The 23,679-nt window shown below is 39.5% G+C and overlaps 1 protein-coding gene across 1 annotated transcript in view; it reads left to right on the top strand.

Moving 5' to 3' along the window:
- LOC124721620 (protein C12orf4 homolog) overlaps positions 1 to 23,679 on the top strand; it is a 145,090-nt gene that overhangs the window by 16,742 nt on the left and 104,669 nt on the right. Inside the window, exons 4-6 of the mRNA XM_047246679.1 lie at positions 4,609 to 4,833; positions 14,845 to 15,015; positions 18,745 to 18,863. Coding sequence (XP_047102635.1) covers positions 4,609 to 4,833; positions 14,845 to 15,015; positions 18,745 to 18,863 — 515 coding nt within the window. The remainder of the gene's footprint in view (positions 1 to 4,608; positions 4,834 to 14,844; positions 15,016 to 18,744; positions 18,864 to 23,679) is intronic.

The raw sequence follows: 23,679 nt of genomic DNA, 5'->3' as shown, positions 1-23,679 counted from the left end.
AGGGGGGTGGGAGGGTGGTGGGGGGACATGAACAGAGTGCATATTACTGTCATATGCCCCGAGAGTTCTCAAAGTGTGTTGCACCCTCACATCATCATATACTAAAACCTTTTTAAATTTTGTCTTTTAACTGTTTAGGCTAATATCCCCTCTAGTCTCTACAAGTCTCCATTTTCTTGTATCTATTTTTCTTCCATAACATATATTAAACATGTTTTAATTAACTGTTTATGCAACACAGTGAAGTTTTTTTAGCTGTCAGTATATTAAACATCTTCACTGGGTGGCAGTAGTCCCTTTCTCTTTCAAGTACATCTAAAAATATCAGTAAGCAAATGTTTGTGCTCTCATTATTATTATTATTATTATTATTATTATTATTGACATATGAACATTCAATGATTAGTTGATGATAATACTTTTATAGAAAGGGTTAATGAAGTAAATTATATTGCAACAACAGTAGACAGTGCCCTCTCAGATCATGACATGCATGTCCTTTATGTTAATATCGAACAGGATATAAAATCTGCTAAATCAAAGTTCAAGACAGTCATCAGTGAGACAAAAATTGATTCTTTTAGGGAACTCCTCAGTCATGAACTGGAGAGGTGTATATAGAGCTCATGGCATAAATGAAAAATACAACACTTTTATTAATAAATAGCTGAGAAACACGACATTGGCTGGGTATTAATGTATAGCTTTGCCTGAGATTTCATATGTGTGGAATTTATTTTGGCTTCTAAACCTCCTTTTTATACAATGTTTAAAGTAATATGATTGGAGACATGAACAAAGAGATTGTTTGCTTCACCAACAGGGTAGAGAGCCATGTATAGCTGGCCTTGCAAAAAGCAACTGATACTAAGGTGCACACCCACAACATGCAGTGTCTGGCCTTGTGCTTTGTTTATGGTCATGGCATAATATAAGCTCACCTGGAATTGTACACTTCTAAAGCATAATCATACATTGTTAGGAATAAGTGAGATTTGGGGTATGGAAACTCACTCCAGTACCAATCAAAATTTCTACTTTTATGATGTCACATTGGGGGGAAGTAACTTTAAGCCCCTGTGAGTGAAGGATTCTGAGCGGCGAGATAATGCATGATGCTCTCAAGGAGAGTTACTTTACACTTCACTTTCAGGAGGTGTTTCCAAAGCAAGAGCGAGTTAAAGCCTAATGTTCTCGAGCTGCAGCAAGTCTTGCCTAATGATCATCAATGAATTCTTGAGACTGAATAGCCCTCAGGCTTTTAGCTGTTCTAGTGTATTCAGAAATACTCTTCCATTTTCTAGGCATTTTTATTCTTAAATAAAATGAAATCAAAATGTAATGAATGGGTGCACAAATCACAAAGCAAAACCAATAAATTTTTTTCTTAGCCAAGAATATAAATAAAACCTGTCAGAGAAGCAAAGCAGTTTTGTTAAGTTTTTAATATACAAAGCACAATCCGTATATATTAGCTAAGTAAATTTGCTTTTAGTTTGTATTCATAAAGGTAAGATTGCAGTGTTTAATTCTGTCACTGACACAAACTTCCAAAAATTCATCTGTTAATGAGTTAAAAAAATTAACAGCACTATTTATTGATTCTTTGGTGTGATACAAAATGAACAGTGTTGTCTATTGCTCCTTTGGTATACTACACCTTGATGATTAAACATCTCAACTACTAATCTGAGCAGACAGTTTTAGATAAATATTTAAATCATGATATCTTTTTTTCTGTGACAAGATTTTTACCAAATAAAGCCCATATGCTGCCGCAAGCTGTGCTCAAGTTACCTTTAAAATACCGCCTATTAGTGTTGGAGATTAGTGAGCTTATACCTAGAGACACACATGTCAATTACAGTTTCGTTACTAGTATAGATGTCCGTACTTAGTTTGAAAAATATTTTTGCCCAAAAGTAACAGAGATTATACAAAAGTCCCTAAAGAAGTCATGGATTACTCCAGGGATGAAGGTATCCTGTAAGACAATAAGGAAACTCTGTCATTTAGAAATATCTCTTGACATTAATGCAGTAGCTCATTTCAAGACAGACTGCAAAATATTAAATAGTGATAGCACAGACATCAAAACAAATGGGTTGAATTGAAAAGATGAGGCTGTCAGGTTCAGTAGATGTTGCCATGGAATATCAGACAAGTAATTACAAATAACTTCTGTAATATGAATATTACTACAGCAGTAGAAGTAATGTTCACCAAGATTCCTTTAAAATCAAAAAAAATGTAGTGGTTGTGATAAAATACCAACAAAGAGATTGTGCTTCTAAGGTCAGTAACATATCTGTGTAACTAATCATTTATAAGTAGAACAGTTCCTGAGTGGTTGAAATATGCTGAAGTTAATCTTTTGTTTAAGAAAGGAGATAAAGAAATACTGTCAATTTTCCATCTGATTTCACTTTTGCCATCAAAAATTTTAGAAAAAGTAATATACAGTCAGCTTCTTAACTACCTGGAACAAATAATAAATTGTCAAAGTCACCATTCCCATTTCTAAAGGGTTCTGATATTGAGGAGGCAAGTGTGTACTTAATTAGTTAGGCAATAAATTACAGGCTACTGGTATATTTCGTGATCAGTCAAGGGTATTTGACTTTGCAAATCAGTTTAAGTAAATTAGAATATTCTGGTGTAACAGTAAATGCTGCAACATCTCTGACAGGAAACAGTGGGTGTCTATAGGAAAGAGATGCGTACTAAGCTATCATTGATTGTCCAACATCTGGGGATTAAGTACATGTGGTGCTCCTAAGATGTTAGGATTCTTACCATTCTCTTATGTATGTCAGTGACCTTCCATCAGTAATATTACCAGATGTGAAGTTTGTTTTGTTTACAGATGAGACAAACATTATAATAATAACAAATGAATTCTAGTCATAGAAATGTCAATTAATGAAATTTTCATGAACATCAGTAAATTTTTCCTAGCCAGTTATTTGTCACTAAGCTTTGGAAAAAACACACTATATGCAATTTAGAACTTGTAAGAGGCTTCCTGCCATTGTATGCCTACAGTATAAGGAGATAGAAATTGATAGTGTTTACTCCATGGGATTACAGTTTGATAATAAATTCAGTTGCGAGGAGCATACCGCAGAGCTATTGAAGCATCTAAACAAATATCAATTTTTTATGCTAATGTTGTCAGACATGAATGACAGAAAAATAGAAAGAAAAGCATACTTTGCTTACTTTAATTTCATAATGCCATACAGGATTATTTTGTTGTATTAACTCATCAAGCCAAGCTAAAATCTTCAAAGTTCAAAAATGTGTAATAACAATTCCTTTTGGTGTGCACTTAGTAATGTTCTGCAGAGGCGTTTTTGGGGAACTGGGGATACTAACAACTACTTCACAATACATTTTCCCTTAATTAAATTTTTAAATATATATCGCTTTTTCAAATGAACAGGTCAGTTCATAGAATCAATGCTAGAAATAACAACAATCTTCACAAATTATATTTCAGTGGATGGTGTCTGTTCTTTCGGGCATATCCAAAAGACCAGACACTATGCATTCATGTATAACTGATTGACTTAGAAGGGCAATGGATCCACTTTCTTCAGTGCAGATGCACAAGTTAATCCCAACTCCTGTGGGAATCTCAGTGTAGCAAACTTGGAGGAAATGGATGCTCGGTGGGAATGTGGGTCAGCCATGGTTGTGCCAAGATAGTCCACTCAGTTGTGATAACACTGTGTTCCAATGGTGCAGTGGTTAATGCATCCCTCTAATAAACAAATCCTGGGTTCAAATCCCAGTCCATTACACATTTTCACTCATTGCTGTTGATTCTGCATAATGTTCCAATGCAACTGACCTCAATAATCCCCTTCCCCCTTCTCCTTTCCTCCCTTTCAGTTTACATATAATCTTCACAAAGTTTTAAAATCACCTACTTTGGTCCAGAAAGGTGGCCATTATTCAAGAACACACATTTTCAGTAACTTTTCAGTAGCCATAAAAAGTTTAACTGTTAATGAAGTTCATTATAAGAGGAGCCAGAAGAATTAATTGTTGGTCAATCCCTTCAACTTCATTGATGAATTTCTTAGTGTAGCTGACAGATGTGCATAAGTTAATAATGTTATCAAATAATGCAAGTATTACTTACACTCTGACTTCTGTATAAATTCAGTGCAGTAATGTGATCATTGTAAGTAATTATTGCAGAAATGATGTATCTATTTGGTGATGCATAGCTCCAACAGCCTAAGAATTGTCGTATGCAGCTCTTTGTACTGAACACGTATATACATTGTGAACGGTTTGCTATTATTTTTTAATTGAATCTGTGGAAGGTACATTAGCATGGCTGTTGTCCCTTGTAAATATTTATTGTGTAGGCTTGTATTCTGACATGTAATAAATTCTGGAGGATCTCCTAACTGTGGATTGTTGGAATTAAAAATATATCTAATCTGCTTTAAGTAATCCATATGAGTCTTTAAAATATCATTATAATTTGATGATAAATTTGACAACATTTTCTGTAAGTGTGGTTAGCTTCTTCAATAAAGATGATTTGCTCAATATTATAAAAGTGTAATAAATTGCTCATTCTTCTTTAAGGCAAACTGAAGAAATGGCTCAGGCTATAGAAGGAGTTCCTTTTCCAAATACAGAACATCAAATAAATGAAATGGCAGCTTCACATTTTGAAGAGCAGAACCTGTTGCAAGGCAAATGGAATAGTGAAATCGACACACTTAAGGAAGATCAAAGGAAAGAATATCGGGACTGGCTTATGAAGATGTTGGAGGACAATCAAACAAATGTGAATGCTCCAAGCATTGTGTAAGTTTATTCCTCCTAGTTTGCATTGACATTGATGCACCTATATAATTGCATGCAATAGAATCTGTCAGTAAAGTATTTTTATGATTAATTTCAGTTCATTATTTGTGAATATGGAAGAATAGAACAAAGCCAGATTTTTTGAAATTTTGTCATTAAAATATCTGTCATAAAATAATACTTCAACGTACTTATGGTCAGTGGTAACCGATCTCATGTTCTCTAATGAAGAGAGTTACCTAAGTGACCAACAGTATCTTCACTTAAGGAGCTTAAAATAATGTATAAGAAACCACTACTTCCGGGAATAGCAGTTGGCATTTGTTCTTAACAATATAGAAATCATTTAATTATCTATAAATGTTTCAAATTCATATTGCAATAGCATTGTGTAGTATTTGGAATGTCATTTTCACAGAACTGTCCTGCAAACAAACTTTGAATTCATAAGAGTTGTCACAGTATTTATTTATTCCTTTCATCCCATATATTGAGTTTGCTTTTTCTGTTTTGTAAGTATTGATCTCTCCCCATACAAATATTTACCCTCAGATTGTCCAAAGGTGCACTTTAGCTTTATACCTCGAATGAACCATTTGTATTCACATGGTGTCACTAATCATTTTCAAGCCTTAATGTGTTAGCTGTTTGTCAAAGTTGCATTTATATATTTTAGATTTTGTAAACATATGTCTGTAATTTATTAATTGGTAATGGGAAACAATTTCTCTTAACAGTTGAAAGTCTTAAGACTTGCCATGTAGTTAAAACACGGTTCATAAACTGTTATAGTATGGAGGTGGGGTAGCATGTGTTTGATACAGTGATTGTGAAAATTAAGGCTGTCTTACGGTGAGGCACGAAAATTAGTTTTGGTATCCCAGAAGTTATCTGAAGCATAAAACAACTACCTCATCTTTGTGACAGTATAAAAGGCTAGACTTCACATGCACAGTGCGAATAAGAACTCTTACTCTGCCTTTACCCCTCCCCTCCCCTCCCCTCCCCCTCACCCTGCCACCGCCTCCCATCCCCCCCTCTCCACCTCCTCACTCCCGTCTCCCTCCTCCCCTTCCCGTGCACATCACTCTGTAATTGTATCAGTATATTGTCGAATTGCGGACCATTACTCATGTAATGTCATGATACCTAACAAATGGAATATGTTGGTGTTATTAGTTGTGGGCATGATGGCAATGGTATGAAACAGAGGTTAAACAATGGTTCAGAGTGGAGAGAAAAGTGAGATAAGACATTAATTTTTGGATTGTTACCTTAGAAGGGGTTTCTGCATTACCTAATACCCACCATTTGCTTAACTGTCTTCCTGTTTCAAAACTGATGATGAGCTCCTTCCTCCTCAACTTTGTGTCTGAAAATGCTGAAGGTACTGTATGTAAGAATGAGTGCTACAGGAAATATATGGAAGACTTACATCAGTAAAATGTAATATTTGCTTATGTCAGTAATGTTTCCTATTATGCAGTTAAATAAATGTAAATATTGGTATGAACTTACAATGGGTTTGATTTCAATACTGAAAATGACAGAGGTAGAATGGTGCAGTGGAATGAATATTGGAAGTCTGTAGCCAGTCACCTCTGAGAAAATCCAAAAGTACATTGAAATATTTGAGAGGAGGCTGTCATACACAGCCTAAAATTTAAGATTAGTTGTACTCTGGCACATAAGCCGATATGCAGAATTTTAATACTTCCACAGGTTGCAAAGCCAGCCAGCAATGGCTTTTGCACAGAAAGTAATATATGACAAAGAAATGAGAGAACAAAACACAGATTATATATTCAAGGCAAATATATAAGTGTAAAGAGAAGCTTTTTATTACTAATGTTATTGAAGTGATATATGAATGCATTTAAAGAAACTGAAAGTTCAGAGGAATATTGTTTGGACTGAATCTTCAGTTTCAATACTTAAAGGACACTGTTATTGTCAGTACTGTGTTTCTGGGTATTCAACATTTCCACCTTCCACTCTGAGAAAAGTGCTTTGTCTAGAGGTCAGTGTGAAGTTCATGGAATATTAGAGACATCCAGAATTGTTCACAGGAGAATGAATGTGAAAGGAGAAAATTAGTATTCAACACAGTTGAAGCTGTAGTCTAGTTTACAATTGTCTCAAGAAGTAAATATTTATATGTGTTGTGTATGGGACAATCAGGAAAGACATTTGATACTGTTTGTATATGTAATAATCATATTATCCTTTAAAATGGTATTTGAATGTATATCAGTATTCATAAAATTAAGCTACTAGATTTTAGATGTACTTAAGACAGTAGGTGCCATTTAAAGGTGGAGAAAAGTCGGATGTTGGAGCTCACTGCGTAAAATAAAACTGAGACCAACAAAATGTGAAATATAAATAGAGAAGTGATTTATTCTGCTGATTGTAAACTTAAGTTTTTTGGTACAAAGACAGAAAAATCACTTTAGAAATTTCAGTTGATACATGTAAAAATTAATATGAGCAATGATTGCAGTTTTCAAGTGAACACTGAGATGAAATTAGGTTACCTGACATGGGAGAGGCTGTAAGACATCTTAAATAATAGAACCCAGTATGTTCTCATCGATGGTGAATGTCGTGTCAGAGACGGAGGTATCATCAGGAGTGCCCTAGGGAAGTGCGATAGGATTGCTCTCGATCTGACGGGTGGGATGAGCAACGATCTGTGACTGTTTCCTGATGGCACTGTGGTACATAGCAAAGTGTAGTCATTGAGTAACTGTAGGAGGATACAGGGTGACTTAGAATTTCTATTATGAATGGCAGCTTGCTGTAAATGTAGAAAAATGGAAGTTAATCCAGATGAATAGAGAAGAACAGTCCTGTAATACAATGTTGACTGGAATAAACTGTTTGAATTTCTGAAAGTAGCAGGATATATATGGACCAACAGGTTATTTACAACTTACAAGGAAACCAGGCTGCAAGTACAGGAGTTAAGGGTCATTAATGGGAAGCTGTGGTTGGGAAGGGAGTGAGATTGTTCATTGAGTGAGCAGTACAGGAGACCAAATACAAATTTGAAGATGGAATTAAAATTCAGGAACAAATAAAAAACTTTGAGGTTTGCAGTTATTAAATTCCGTCAGAGGCAGCAAACAATTTGAGACAGTCGAAAGGGATGGGGAGTATCTTGAAAGGAGGATATTAGATGAACACCAACAAAAATGAAATTAGGGTAGTGGAATGTAATAGAATTAAAACAGAAGATGCTTAGGGAATTTGATTAGGAAATACAATATTAAAAGTAGTGGTAGAGTTTTGCTAATTGGGTAGCAAAATAACTGATGATGGCCAAAGAAGAGAAGGTATAAAATTGAGGTGGATTGCACATGGAAAAGCAATTCTAAAAACAAGGAGTTTGTTAAAAATTAATGTAAATTTAAATGTGAGGAAATCTTTTCTCAGTATATTTATCTGAGTGCAGCCTTGTATGGAAGGGAAACATGCATGGAAAGCAGTTTAGAAAAGAAGAGAATGGGAGCTTTTGAAATGTGATACTGCAGCAGAATGCTGAAGATTAGGTAAGTGAAGCATGGTAACTAATGAGGAGGTACTGATTGGAATTGGGAAGAAAAGGAGTTAGTCACAGAACTTCACAAACAGGAAGGGATCAGATGAAAGGACGCATTTTGGAATGCCAAGGGATTATCAACTTAGTGTTGGAGGGAAGTGTGGAATGTATAAACTGAGAGACGAAAATATGTACGGGAAATGAAATGGATATAGGATGCAGTAGTTGTTTGGAGATGAAGAACCTTGCACAGCATAAAGTAGCATGAAGAGCTGCATCAAATCAGTCTTTGGACTGAAGCCTACAAATAACAAACTAATGACATTCCTCCACTTCTCACACACTCAAGACCTGCTTCTTGCAACCCAGCACACAACTCCCTTCTGGCCCCAAAATCAGGGACTATGCTTCCCTACCCACAAAAAAAAGTAACTTGCATGTCTCCCCACAGGAAAAACGCCATGTTTTCCCCACTCCTTCTGACTTCTGAACATCTGAACCCACTCATTTTCCCTCTCCCCAAAAACATCCCCCCCCCCCAAGCAAGCATGTATGCGTGATTTCCCCCCTCCCCCCCTCCTCCTCTGAAACCCCTGCTTGGTTTTTTCCCTGTTCCTGAAGCAAGCACGCTCGGTTTTCTCCCTCCCCAAGAAGCACATGTGCACTCTCGGTTTCCCCCATCCCCTCATTACCATGACCTCACCCTAGTCCCTTCCTCCCATAACCATCCTCCCACTCGCTCTGCCCCTAATAATCACCTCACTCGTACCCTTCTCCTGCTCTCCATAACCTCACACCCACCCCCACCCCCACCCCGAGTGGGTAGCAGCATGTTCGATGATCCGCAAATGTTGCAAATTAACTCAACTCCCACTGGTGGTGATACGGTCCGTGCAGTCTTTGTGAAAGGAAAGTTCTTGTTTAATGCAGAGGCATACGACCTTAAAATGTTCCCTTCGCTGGCTATGCCTTGGGAGGGACGTAGAGCTAAGTGGCAAGCAGAGAAATACTCCCTGCAATACTTGATTTGCACAAATACTTGTGGTGATTCCTTCTTGGTAACAAGGCCCTTATTCTTTGTGGAGAAAGCAGAAGACTTGTTTGAGTTAGTTATGATCAGAACTGCAGTCCCCTCTCAGCCACTGGTGCTGCTCGCTTGTAACAAGTTGACTGGTAAGTTTTGTCCATCATGTCCATAGGGGTCCAAAAGAGAATAGGGTTGCTACCAGTTATCTTCATCATGGCCTTTGAGAGCGATTCATTGCCTGATAAGGTCAAGGTGATGGTACACCAATGTGATGTGAAACCATATGTTCCTCTGTCCCTGCTGTGTGGTGCCTCAAGTGTTTGAAATTCATGCACATGTCTTCGCATTGCAACACTAGCCCCATCTGTAGAGATTGTGGATGACCTCTGCGTGCAAATGCTCCTTCTGCCCCTCCCCCATCTGTGTTAATTGTGGAAAGTGCCATTCTCCCTGCCTGCCAGATTGCACCGCTTTTCAGAGAGCTTATTAAACCTTATTATTATTTTGGGTTCTCTGTGACTTGTGTGTACAGCAAATTGAAAAACTCTTCGACATAGGAGCTTTTTGCTTTCATTGACAAAGCGTCAGTGGTGGCTACACCATAATCATTGTGAGTATGAGATACTTGGGGCTCTGTCTCCATGGGGTCTTCCTGTGGTGTCATGATGACACCCTCTGGCAGCTGCTGTGGAGGCGCTGCCCTCAGGATCTGTGAATCTGGGGGAAGAGATAAAAAAGGATCACTGTGCACATGACAGTGGTGAATGTGATTGTGTTGTCAGCACTGCAGTCTGTCTGGGCCTGAAATGAGGTGCACGCATGCTCCAAGTAGACGAAGGATCTCGCCTTGTGCCCACTAGCCACTGCCACTAAAAACCCTGAAAAACACAGAATCATGTAGTGCAAAGGGATACTTGCAGCCTTCCTTCGGCACTGGATGCTGAGGAGGTTGGAGCAGGTGGAACAGTGTCCGATGGCGGCATTTGTGAAGCAATTCCGTCGGCAATGGCCCATCTCGCGGATGCGAACGCTAGGAGGTGAAAAACAGTTGCGATGCTTGATACATGGTCTTTGTGTGCGTGTGTGATGAAAAGTTTGGCCGTCTGCTGCAAATTTTGGCCGTCTGCTGCTTGAAGGTTCTGACAAAACGTTCTGTTTCCCTGTTTAACTGTGGATGGAACGGTGCACTAGTTAGATGCTGTATCCCATTGTGTTCACAGAATGTTTCAGATTAATTTGACATGAACTGAGGGCTGTTGTCCAACATTATGACTTCAGGTAAACCTTAGAGGCAAAAAATAGAGGATAACACCTGAATTGTGCTACGTGATGTTGTCGAGTCTCTTGGCACAGAAAAAGGAAACTTGCTATATGAGTCTACCACAGTCAACCAACGAGTGTCGACGCGCTAACTGTCTCATACGAATAATCCCCCAATGCCTTTGGTGAAGTAACTGCAACACTTCTTTTTTGCAAGGCTTTGGGGGTCAACACACGTGACTGTCCACTGTCATTTTAAACAAGAATCGCACCTTGCTGTATAGCGAGGCTATGCTGACGTGTAAAGTATTGGAGCACTACAGAGTTCTTTATGCTATGCAATGAGCAAGGCAAAGATGTGCAAATGTATTTTAGCAAAGTGTTCAAATCTGAATCAGCTTCCATGACCCGAGCTATTTTCCTTCAAAGGAAGAGTTGAAGCAATTCAGAATCGTGAGTATCGACGTGACAACAAGATGCAGCAGAAGCATCGAAGTCTGTATCAGGGTTAATAGAAAGATGTGAAAGTGCATCCGCATTTCCATGTTGAGCTGTCGGATGATACACAATCTCGTACTGGTACTGAGATGACAACAAAGCCCATCTTTGCAGTTCTTGGGCCGTTTGTAAAGAAACTGGCTTAATCAGATGAAACAAGGTCTGCAATGGCTTGTGATCCATTACTAATTAGAATTTTCTGCCTTACAAGTAGTGGTGGAATTTGGTGACACCATACACAATAGACAATGCTTCTTTCGCTATTTATGAATAGTTCCACTGGGCTTTGTACAACACTTTTGATGTGAAAGCAATAGGCCTGTCTTTATTGCCAAATCTGTGCAAAAGCATTGCACCGATCCCGTAAGAACAAGCGTCAACATGCGACACAACTGGTTTGTCAGGATCAAAGTGAACCAGACATCGATCACTGGACAATGCATCTTTAAGCTTTTGAAAAGCTTCTTGGCATAAGTTTGTCCAAACAAAGAAGACAGTCTTGAGATGCAAGCGATACAAAGGAGCTGCGGTTTGTGCAGCATTCGGTATGAACCAGATGTAATAGTTCATTTTCCCGAATACTGACTGCAATTCTGCGACATTGTGAGGAACTGGAAGGTCCCTTATGGCCAAAAAATGTGACTGAAGATGATGTACACCTTGACTGTTTATGACATGACCAACATACTGCAACTCAGGTTAAAAGAAAAAATCACACTTGTCCAGTCTACACATTAGTCCTGCATCAGATAATGCGCAAAACAAGGCACACAAATTTGCAATGTGTTCTTCAGGTGTATGACCTGCTACGACAATATCATCCAAATAGTTTGAACAGTTGGGTACTTGAGCAGTCAGCTGTTGCAAATATGGCTGGAAAATGGTGGGTGCGGAAACACTGCCAAACGGCAAACACAAATATTTAAACAAGCCCAAATGAGTGTTCACAACACACATGATTTAAGATTCTTTCATCTAGTGGCATTTGAAGATATGCATCATGCAAATCAATTTTTGAAAAGTTACATCTAGCGCCTAATCTATTCATGAGATCCTCTGGGTGTGGCAATGGAAGTGTCAATCGCAGGTTGTGGGTGGACTGCCGACTTGAAGTCAGTACAGAGACGAATGTGACTTGAAGGTCAGGGGGAAAAAAAACCAGTGGACTTGCCCATTGACTAGCTTGTATGGACGCAATAGCTCCACTATCTTGCAGTTCTTTAAGTTCACCAGTGACTTTGTTCTGTAATGCAATGGGAACAGTTTTGGCCCAGCAAAATTTCAACTGAGCATTGTCTGTCATAGTAATATGTGCAGCAAAATTGTTAGCCTTGACTAAACCTTCAGAAAAGAGTTCAGGGAATTCTTTCAGCAAACTAGCTACTCTGTCTTTGGCATTAAATGCAGTCACTGACAACACATTGTTCCGAATTTTAATGCCAAACAAATCAAATGAATCAAGGCCAAATATGTTCTCACAATCATGTGATTGTAGCACAGTGAAAGTCACAGTTCGCGTATGCGAGTGATACATGGCAGGCAAAGTACATTTTCTGAGAATAGGAATGTTGTGTTCACTACAAGCCGTCAGGTGCGTGCTTAGTATTAGACTGGCGTGGGGAGCCTAACGGTTCAGGTGTGCTAAGATTCAGCAATGTAACAGACACACCTGCATCCAACTGAAATTTCACACATTTTCCACTAATATGTAAATGAACGAAAGGTTTGTTGGACTTGCATTGCACTGAAGAAACTGTTTGCTTGCTAGTTTTGCTAATGCCTTCAGCAGGCTTTGAATACACTGCATAGATAACATGGGCCTTGTGACTAGATATTTGTAAGTGGGCAGAATTGTTATGTTTGCTCTGTTGCAAACATATGGAGTGTACAAGACCTTTCTTTCCACAAGTGTAACACTGTGCTTGTCTGGTCGAGCAGTCTTGGCATTTGTGCTGTGAATAGCACCGAGGGCATGATTTAATTCTGTTTGCTGTTTAGACAAACGTTTGTGTCTTGGCACACATGGGCTGTTGCTTCCTACTGGGTCAGTCACAAGAAAGGAACAACTCAACCCTCCAAATCGGGGGCTGCTCAAATTTATCAGCTGACTCTGCACCTGAATTGTACGGATCTAGAATTTGCACTACATGCTGAAATGGTGTATCTGACTTTCTAAATGTGTTCTCTAAGTCTGACATCAGTTACATTGTACACGACCGCATCACACAACATAATTTCTGAATATAAAGCACCACAAGCACATTTGAATTTGCATTTCCCTGTCATACCCTGCAAATCTGTTACCCACTCGTGATAAGTTTGTTCTGACCTGTTCTTGAAATGAAAGAATTGGTACCTAGCAGCCACCACATTCATTTGTTGCTCATAGTAGTTAGAGACTCTACCACCTGTTCATAGGAGAGTGCACTCAGTGTAGTATTAGGGAACAATTTCTCTGGATGAGGTGAAAGACTGCACTTCCTACCATTAACAAAAGATAATGCAGTTTCACAGTACCTGGTACAATGTGAGCAGTTATGTGGGCTTCCTACTGTTGCAACCACTCAAGCCATTCCTCTTCTTGTTCATTAAACTGGTGAAAAGGTGGTATGGCACTCAGAGCTACAGGAGTTGCCTGTTGGACTGTATTGGTGGCTTGATGGGTTAGTTGCTGCTGTACCATGTTTATCAGTGTAGAGCTATGTGTTGCATCTGAAACTGAAACATCTGTGTTAGCTGTATTGCATCTATCACTTGCAGCTTAGGCACTGGAGCAGGGGGTGGGAGAGGTGGGTTGCTCAATTTGGAATAGGCAAATGCAATAAACAGGCAATGCAAGCAATAAAAAAAAAGTACACAAGCAAAGAAAATTTCTGTAACGCCCGCCTGAAAACACTGAATTGCAAAAACACTGTAAGAGACTGTTGACACATGTAAACACACCCCTGCAATGAAAAGACAAGGTAGAATAAAGGTGCCAGCAAAACACAAAAGCCCACAACAAAAGAAAACAGTGGCACTAGGCACCAGATTCTTCTTACACCTCGTCACCAAATATTATGTCTCCAGCCTTGTCGTCAAATATGGGGTATCAAGGCATCCTTCATACTTGATTCACTAGACAATCAAATCAAACAAGTCGTATTAATGAGTTTTATTACCAAAAGTAAATGACAATACTTAACTTTGACAATCAAACAGAAGTGTCACAAGGAACGAGCGATGTACAAAATAAGCGACCATCTTCAGTATAAACAATTCAAAGTCTGTGCGACATGGACAGTACAAGTGAAGTAACTAGCGGTCACACTGCTATACAAGTGCCTAATCTTGAAGCTGCTGTTCAAGTGGGATGTTGCCAGTCGGTTGCTATGCTTATTTCATTTTCACAGAGGGGCCACTGCTGTCGCGTTGTCAACCTGGAGAGGGGTCAGTCAGTGTGTGATTGGCTGAAGTCTTCTCACAGCTATCCCTTCTCTGTCGTTATTGACTGATGTGCCAGCGCTTGGCTTTATGCCGTAACAATTAATGTAAAAGAATACTTTGTTGCTGTTGTGTTTGCATGTGTCTGCTGTTCAGATACTGAACTCTAGCTAATAGTAATAAAAGGTCCTGTTTGTTGCTATATTGTATGTCATGTGTTCCAAAGTATTTGTATTTAAAAATAAACTATTTCTTTTAGAAATACTCCACGCACATTCAACAAAGGTGCTCATGAAGATAAGCTGCCTATGCCAAGACTAGAGGAAAGTTTCACCATACACTTAGGCTCGCAGATGAAACAGATGCACAATATAAGAATTTTATCCGCTGATGTGCTGGATTTTTGTCGGGTGAAGCTTCAGAGTTCAGGGTAAATTTTTAATAAAAACTAATGGAATACTACTAATATTACAATTATTATTGTTTCAGAAGGGTATAATATGAGAACTAACTGTTGATATGTATGCTTTCTTGAAGCAGATATGCATTATGCACTGGTAGAACTGTGTGTAAAAGACTGTATTTTCTCAATATATGTCTATCCAAAACTGCTTTGGATCCTCATTTTTAGAAATAAGTAAGTTGAAGTTAAACTATGGTTGTGTTGAAAGTTTGAACTTGTACCTCAGGGAGCATGACAGAAGTGGAATTTTTGATATGAATTGGTCATAAGCCACTGATTAGTAACCATTACTGATCTTGTCACACCATAAAATGTGTATATGTTTCAGCAGTTAGCATTTAATGTGTTGATGAAGTGTTGTGTTAATGTGAAGGAAAACATTTCTTGCCTGAAATGGTGAAATTGGGGGTGGGGGAGGCTGAAGTGGTGAAACTTTTGTTGGTAGTCTCCCTCCAAGAAACATTATCATTCATTTTAAAGTGTCGTGTGGGAGTAGGTACACCAAACATAAGACTGTAAATTGCTTGGGATAATTATTAAAGATGGCTTTAACATCTGTGAATTTGTGTTGTGTTTACATGTTCATTCAATTTATGCAATAATACAATCAAAGGCTGGTATCCATGGAAGTTCTGCTGTTTCCTTGCACCTCTTTTCATGGTTTACATTCCTGTTATATGTACATGACAGAGCAAAACTGAATATAATTCTGAAGGTACTAGGGTAGATAAGATATTACTTCAGTGAGAAAGTTCCTTGTTTATGGCAAGTCACTTTGTGTCTTTTATGTAAGTGTATATGACTAACAGGGAGAGTAGACTGATAATTTTTCAGGATGGCCTCCAGTAACTCTAAAATCAGTGGCTGCTGGCTACTAAGGCTTATGAATGTCCAGGAAAATAGAGGCCTACACTGGAATGTACCCTTCCATACTATTAGCTTATTGCATAGATGGGTACTATCAGTGGATAAATGGAGTTCTAGAAGTTCAGATAGTCCACAAGTACACAAAAGAATGCAACCTGTTCTGTCTAAAAATAAACTGTTGCTTCCTTAATGTAGGTTTCTTTGCAAGTGAAATGTGTTGCCATAATCTGCAGTACAATACATAAACACTGAATTGTTTTACCGGCCGACAGAAAATGCAGTCCTTATATTACTTACTGATTAAGAAAGAAAGGAAACAAAAGAAGAAAAGTGTTGCCATTTAAATGAGTTAAAGGCTGGCAGGTGTTCTGAGTTTGTGATGCGTATCGATAATTGAAAGTTATGTAGACAGGTACTTTCTGCCAGATGAGCAGTTTGGTGTAAAGTAAGAGTTAGCAGGAAATATCTGAATTCAGTGAAACTGTTTGGTACCCAGAAGGCTGTTATCACTTGCAGATGGTTTATGGCTACCACAACAGTAGCTTTTTAGAACAAATGGTAGGATGAGAGAGCTTGGTCTGTATAAAAACAATGACAATACTCTTTTGTAAACTACAGAAAAGACACACATTTGATTAAACAGTTCATCTTCTACATTGTTGTCAGCAGTGAGGAAGCCAGAGACATGCCTTTGTTCATGGAGACAGTTAAAAGCACTTCCAGTAAGGCATATATTTTCATGTTCATATTAGAGTTCTCAGCATATTAAACCTGTCACATCAGACGTGCCATTGGTTATTTCGAATGCTACAGCCTTATAGTCTCTGCAGTACTATTTAAAAGAGGGAGAACTGCAGTACTGCTTTATCACTGGTTGTAGGTGATACTAATATCAATTTCTGCATAAGAGGGGAGGAACAGGAACCTCATCATCCAAATCCCACCTGAAGAGGATGTGGAGGATGGTGAAATGGGGTGAGCCAGAAGTTGCTCTAAGGTAGAAGAATCCCTTTATTAATTTATTACAAGCTGCAGCTATGCTCAGCAGTGCCCATGTAGTATTACTTGATAAAAAGTGGAAAATATGTTCTCAAGTTCATAGTACTTCTCTGTTTGAATGGAAACACACTTGAGAAACACATGGTTAGTCTTTATTCTCAGACTGTTAAATTTTTCCATTCTTTTTTTGAAGCCATTTTGACTATTTTTCGACTGTGACTGTTTCAAGAAATATGTAAAGGTTTTTTTTTTTTTTTTTTTTTTTTTAAGTTACCACTACCAGTCACAAACTTTGTCAACTATTGTATTACTTATTTGGTGACATGTTTTGAGGGAATCCCTCATCTTCAGGCTAATGGCATTACAAAAACAACTTTACAATAAGGTCATACTGATGTTACATAGTATTTTCATAAATGCTGTGGTTATCTTTGTTCTTCTTTACAATTTTCCATTCTGTTAGACTATTAATCAAAAAATCATAAGAAATACCATCACCAATTTCCCAATATAACATCAAAAGAAATATTCACATTTTAGATAGTTTTATGTAAATTAAAAGTTTATGTTGTGATGTGATCTACATGAAGTAGCATTTCTGTCATTACAAGCAATAAATGTAAAAATAAATTGTATATAAAAGATGTAGATACAGGAAGTGTGGTGTAAGGTGTAATAAAATACTTGGGCACATACATGTATGTGCACCAACTAAAGGTGTGATGCAGTTTCACTTAGTTTTGCTGTTGCATTGCGGCAGAGTCAAATTATGGGAGGGAGGAATGATCCTTTACAATCCTGTTGAAACAAAACTCCTGATATTTCATGGGAAATTTAAGTGACTACTACTTATACACCATAAGAAGTCACAGTAAATAGTTGGCACATCAGCTGGTGTCAGTGCTACAATCCAAATAATAACTACCACATTGACAATAAGATGGCAGATGGTTTGCCTCTAGGACTTAGCTACTTGTGTTGTGAATGAGCACTGGCCACTTTCCTTGTACTGTTCACCTCTCTCCTCTAAAGGCAGACTTTTCCAGGTACACAAGCAGTAGGAATTCGATATTATCATGAGGAATAATTACTGTAGTAGATATCAATTGTGTTCACAACAGCCCAGTAATTTAACTGTCTTTGCATAGAAGGTGACAAGTGACACCTGTGTTGATTCACAGATAAAGTTTTTAGCCATTGAACAGTTTGTGAAACGAGAGACTTTGTTTTAGATGATAATAGCCTTGAAATTCTTGTTACTTCTATTTGGTGTTGTGTAATGTTTAAAAGTTGGGCAAATTTCAGTGAGCTCCCCAGTAAGAAATATGGTCAAGATAGTACTTTATGAAAGAGAAGTTACAGGATGTAGTCTCTGGGATTAAAACATTGCAGTATTAGTACTGAAGTTGTTATTCTGCATCAATTTGGAGATGATAACAAAAAAATGTTATTTAGGAGCAGTGATACCTTATGTTAGTCTGAATTTGATAGGAGGAAAGAGAGGAGTGGCGGAGGAGGAGGAAGAGGAGGAGAGATAGTTGTGAGTTGCTAAGAGATTGGCAACTCGAGAACTATGCATTCTCTTGTTGATGTTAGGTTTTAACAAGTGGTGCTGTTGTTGTACCACTGATTCTGTTTCTGAGATGGTTCAAAAAATTAATCTCAAGTATTATAGGAGGCTAGCAGAAGTTTAGTACTGTTGGCTGAAAGAGAAATTGCAAAAACAGCAACATTGAAAGTTCAAAATCTCTACTCCCCCCTCCTGCCTCCTGCTTCTTTTGTTGTACGTGTTCTGCATGTGTCATTTTAATTTTGTTTGTTGTTTTTCAGAAATCTTGATCCTCAGCCACAGCGCTTGCAGACTGCTCTAGCCCTTTATTCCAGTGACTTATGTGGATTAGTTGTACTGACAGATAGCCATATTGGAGCATTCACAGGATTAACTAAAGGTAATCATGACAGCTTTCCAGCAAGGAATGAAGTGCTTTATTTTATGAATGCTTAAATACATGTCAAAACTGGTTTTTTATCAATGCTAATTTTTACACAACATGACTCCTACTTTTTTTTTAGTGGTTTATTTGAAATAGTCATCTTCTCCCTGCAGTTTGTGTTCTTTATCATTCACCCCTTATGTTGGAATCCTGGGAAACTGAAGAGAATTGTTTTCATTTTGTGTCTAAATAGGACATAGGGATCATGGAGATAAGATTAGAATAATTACTATGCACACAGTAATGCCTGCTTTACCCACAGCCGAACCTATGTGATCACTCCATTTCATCTCCCTACAAAGTGTTGCACGCTGGTGTTTATATGACGACTCCATCTGTGACTCATTGATATTATAGTCATAGGATTCTATGTGTTTTTCATTTTGTGAAGTGCAAAATTTTACATTTCTGAACATTTAGAGCAAGTTACCAATCTCTGCACCACTTTGAAATCTTATCAAGATCTGACTGAATAGTTATGCAGCTTCTATCAGGTAGTACTTCATTGTAGATAACTGCATCATTTGCAAAAATTCTGAAGTTGCTATTAACATTGTCTTCTGGGTCATTAATATACAACATGAACAGCAAGTGTCTCATCGTATTTCCCTGAGGCACATCCGAAGTTACTTCTACATCTGACGGTGACTCTACATCCGAGATAACATGCTATGCCCTCCCTACCAAAAAGTCCTGAATCCAGTCACAAATTTCACTTGATGCCCCATATGGTCATACTTTCGACAATAAGCATAATGTGGTACTGAGCCAAATGTTTTTTGGAAATCAAGAAATACTGCATCTACCTAATTGCCTTGATCCAAAACTTCTAGTACATCATGTGAGAAAAGCGCAAGATGGGTTTCACATGATTGATGTTTTCGAAATACATGCTGTTTGGCATTGAGGAGGTCATTCTGTTTTAGATACCTCATTATGTTTTAACTCGGAATATGTTCTAAGATTCTATTACAATGTAGACTGGAGTGGCCTGTGCCTATTTCCTAGAACAGGGTACGGTTTTTTGTTCAAGGGATCTATGATAGATTATTGTTAGAAGAGGGGCTAACTCAGCAAATTCGGTATAGAATCTAGCAGGGATTCCATGGGGGCCAGGACCTTTGTTCAGTTTTAATGATGTCAGCTGTTTCTCAACACCACTGATGCTAATACTTACTTCATTCATCTTTTCAGCAGTACAAGAATTAAATTGTGCCGATTTTCCTGGGTTTTCCTTTGTAAAGGTACATTTGAAAATGACATTAAGCATTTCAGCTCTTACTATACTAATCTTGATTTCATTTCCTGACTCATTCGCTAGGGACTGGCTAGTAACTTTGGCACCACTAACAGCATTAAATATGACCAGAATTTCTTTGGGTTCTGTGAAAGGGCAGTTGACAATATTCTGCTATGGTAGTCATTGAAGGCATCATGCATTCCTCTCTTGACAGCCAAATGCGTTTCATTCCACATTTATCTATCTATATATCCCAGGGGGCTCACTACTCTTTGGTGAGTATGTGCTGGACTGCTATGGGGCCCCAGCCTTTGCAGCACTATGTCCTCTTTTTGTGCTGCAATCGTACACTTCGACTATCTCTTATCTCATATGACTTTCCGTCGGACAGTCTTTTTGGTGCAGACCCTGCCTGGACCTTGTTCACAATTTTGGTCTTGATTTCCGGTTTTGCTCTCTGCATTATCTTCACATTCCATTAGTGATTATATGGTTTCCATTATTGGGTTTGACCTGCCATCTTTTCCAGATTTTACAGAAGTGTGTGTCATGCAGGGAAGGTCGCCCACTGCAGTGCATGGGGCAAGGGGTCTCCTGTCAATTGATTACTGGCCAGGTAGCTGTTGCTGTGGGTGGGTGGAACCCATGAGGAGAGTCCTACTTCAGAGTGGGCGGCACAATGGTGAATAGTTCACACATGAAGCAACTTACACTTTCTCCCACAGGTGATCTCATGGCCTTTCTCCCACTGGTGATCTACAGCCCCAGCAGTCTCTTCAAATGGAAAGGTCTTATACAATGCAACAAAGTATGATCGCAATGCATTCCCTTCCCTCGTCACATCATGGGAGGAATGCAGACTAGACGACAAGGAGCAAAATTCTACCTCCAATACCTGGTCTTTACCAGGACCGATGGTGACGCCGTTTTGGTCACAAAGACTTTATTTTTTGTGGAGAACATTGAAGACAAATATGGGGAAGTTGCAGCCATCTCTAAGATGAAGAATGGCTCACTCATCATTAAAATGTCATCTGCTGCCTAGTCACAGCCACTGCTCTCTTGTGATTCTTGTAAAACTTTGGATGAAATTTCTGTGACTGTCACTCCTCACAAGAGTGTCAGTATTGTCCAAGGTGTCATCTTTCACTGTGATCTGCAATCTGACGATGAGCTGCGGTGGGGTGTGCACTTCATCTGTTGTGTCCATAGGGGACCAACGGAAAACAGAGTTCCTACCAGGCCTTCATCTTGGCTTTTGATGCTGATAAGTAGCCTGAGAAGGTCAAGGTGATGAAACCCTATGTTCCTCCTCCTATGAGATGCTTCAGGTGTATGAAGTTCAGACATAGGTTTTCCCATTGCGCTGCTACCCCTTTGTGCAGGAATTGTGGAAGTCTGCTGCACAAAAATGTTCCATGTGCCCCTCTTCCCAACTGTGTAAACTGTGGTGAGCTCAACGGTCCCTCTCCCCAGATTACTCCATTTTTAAGTGTGAGAAGAAAATTCAGGAGTATAAGACCCTGGACAAGCTCACATATCAAGAGGCCAGAAAAAAGTACTAGCGTCTTAACCCCAGACAAATGTCACAGTTGTACGCTATAGCTGCAATGTTGCCGCCTTTTCTCTTGATGATGCCTTTCTCTGTTGTGCCTCTTACAGTGGGTCCTCAGAGCTGTCTGCTGATACCTGTCCCCAGGCAGTTGAGGGCCCTTCTGCTGCTTCCCTCGCACCCACTTCAGAAACATTGGCTCCTCCCCCTGCCAGGCACACGGTCGCAGTCCTCCAGCCAGGCACCTCATCCTCTTCCATTTTGTCTAGCTGGGAAGAGGTCCCTTGGGACTGTTCCTTCCACGGTTCCTGCTGGCCCATAGCCAGACACCAGTTGTGGCTGAAGGAACCTCATGGTGCTGGCTGTCGGGCATATCGTTCTTCCTCTGTTCTCAACACCAATTCAGGGAAACCCTCTCAGTCCTTGTCTTCTAAGGAGGAGGAGGAGGACATAAAGAAGTCCTCCAAGATGAAGGAAACTCTAGGGGCCCTTATGCCACTGGACTCTGCATGTACTCCTTCTGTGTCCAATGTGGAGATCTCGGTGGCCCCTGAGACACCAGATTGCCCCGGGTAGTGTGCCACAGAACCTATGTCAGTAGATCTCCTGATGTATTGACTGGTGGCAGTACATGACCCTGGGTCATAACCTGTCCCTCATGGTCACTTCATGGTCCCCACAGTATTCAGTCTGATCCTCCAGTGGAACAGTCATAGATTTTTCCACCACCTGGCTGAGCTATGGCAGGTTTTAAGCACATACCATTCATTGTGTATTGTCATCCAGGAAACATGGTTTCCAGCAATTCGACCCCTGCTCTTCATGGCTGTTGAGGTTATTTTAAGAACCTTCAGACTATGAGAGGATATTCGTACATATGTGCTGGAATGTAAATACAGTGACCTCGTACCTCATGATACACTATTGGAGGCTGTGGCTGCTCAGGTATGGGCACATCAAGATTTTACCATCCGTAATGTTTATTCCCCTCCCGATGATGATGTTCCCCAGGATTTACTGTCTGTATTACTCTCTCAGCTGCCTCCCCCCCTCCCCCTCCTTTCCTCATCTTGGGTGACTTCAACACCCATAACCCTTTGTGGGGTGGAACAGTGATAACTGGTCATGGTAAAAACATTGAAACTTTACTAGCACACCTCAATCTTTGCCTGTTGAAGTCACTTAAGTGTGGATCACGGAACTTATTTGGCCATTGATCTCTAGTTTTCCAGTCCTGGCCTTCTTTCATCTATGCAGCTTGCTAATTGGTCCCTCTGTCAGAAGTTCAGGAGGTGTGACCTGATGTGTGGACAATCACCTGAGGCAGGTGAGTCCCCCTCTGATGAGGGCCCCCAGGTGGTAGGAATGCGCCATCGCAGATGCTGGCAATCATAGCGGATTTTCTCACAATGAGGCTAAAGATTCCAAGACTCTTCCAGCTGCACCTCAGTTCCTCATGGTACCATGTACTGAAGGAGATAGTCCTTCACAGTGGTTAATCAGTTTATAATTAAGAAAGGTATTGATGCAATTGTACCCCTCGTCCAAGTCGTGGGAGATGGGCAACGGCACAAAGTAGGGGACTGCCTATAGGGGCGATGTACAGCGGGGACTTCGTGTGCCCCAGGACTGCTACGGTAGCTGGGAAGGCCCTATGGGAACCCTGAAACGTGACGGCTAACGGGGCTCTGGTGAAGCTGCGATAGGTCTAGCAAGCCAGTAGTGGATAAATCAACTGCTTTTAAAAAACCCAGCCAGTGGCTGGAAACTGTCCAAGATGATGATGATGATTGATTCAATTGCAGGCCCTGTGAAATCCTACTCTCGCTTACATAATGGCACTTTGCGTTTGGATACCAATTGTGGTTCTGAAGCCCAACAACTGCTTGCAGCTTCATTGCACGACAGATATCCTGTTCCTGTCGAGTCCCATCAAACGCTGAATTCCTCACGTGGTGTTATTTACTCAAGATTGCTTG

This window comes from Schistocerca piceifrons, chromosome X, assembly GCF_021461385.2.
Source record: "Schistocerca piceifrons isolate TAMUIC-IGC-003096 chromosome X, iqSchPice1.1, whole genome shotgun sequence".
In the NCBI taxonomy this organism is placed as follows: Eukaryota; Metazoa; Arthropoda; class Insecta; order Orthoptera; family Acrididae; genus Schistocerca; species Schistocerca piceifrons.
This window is presented reverse-complemented; position numbering and strand designations above follow the sequence as displayed.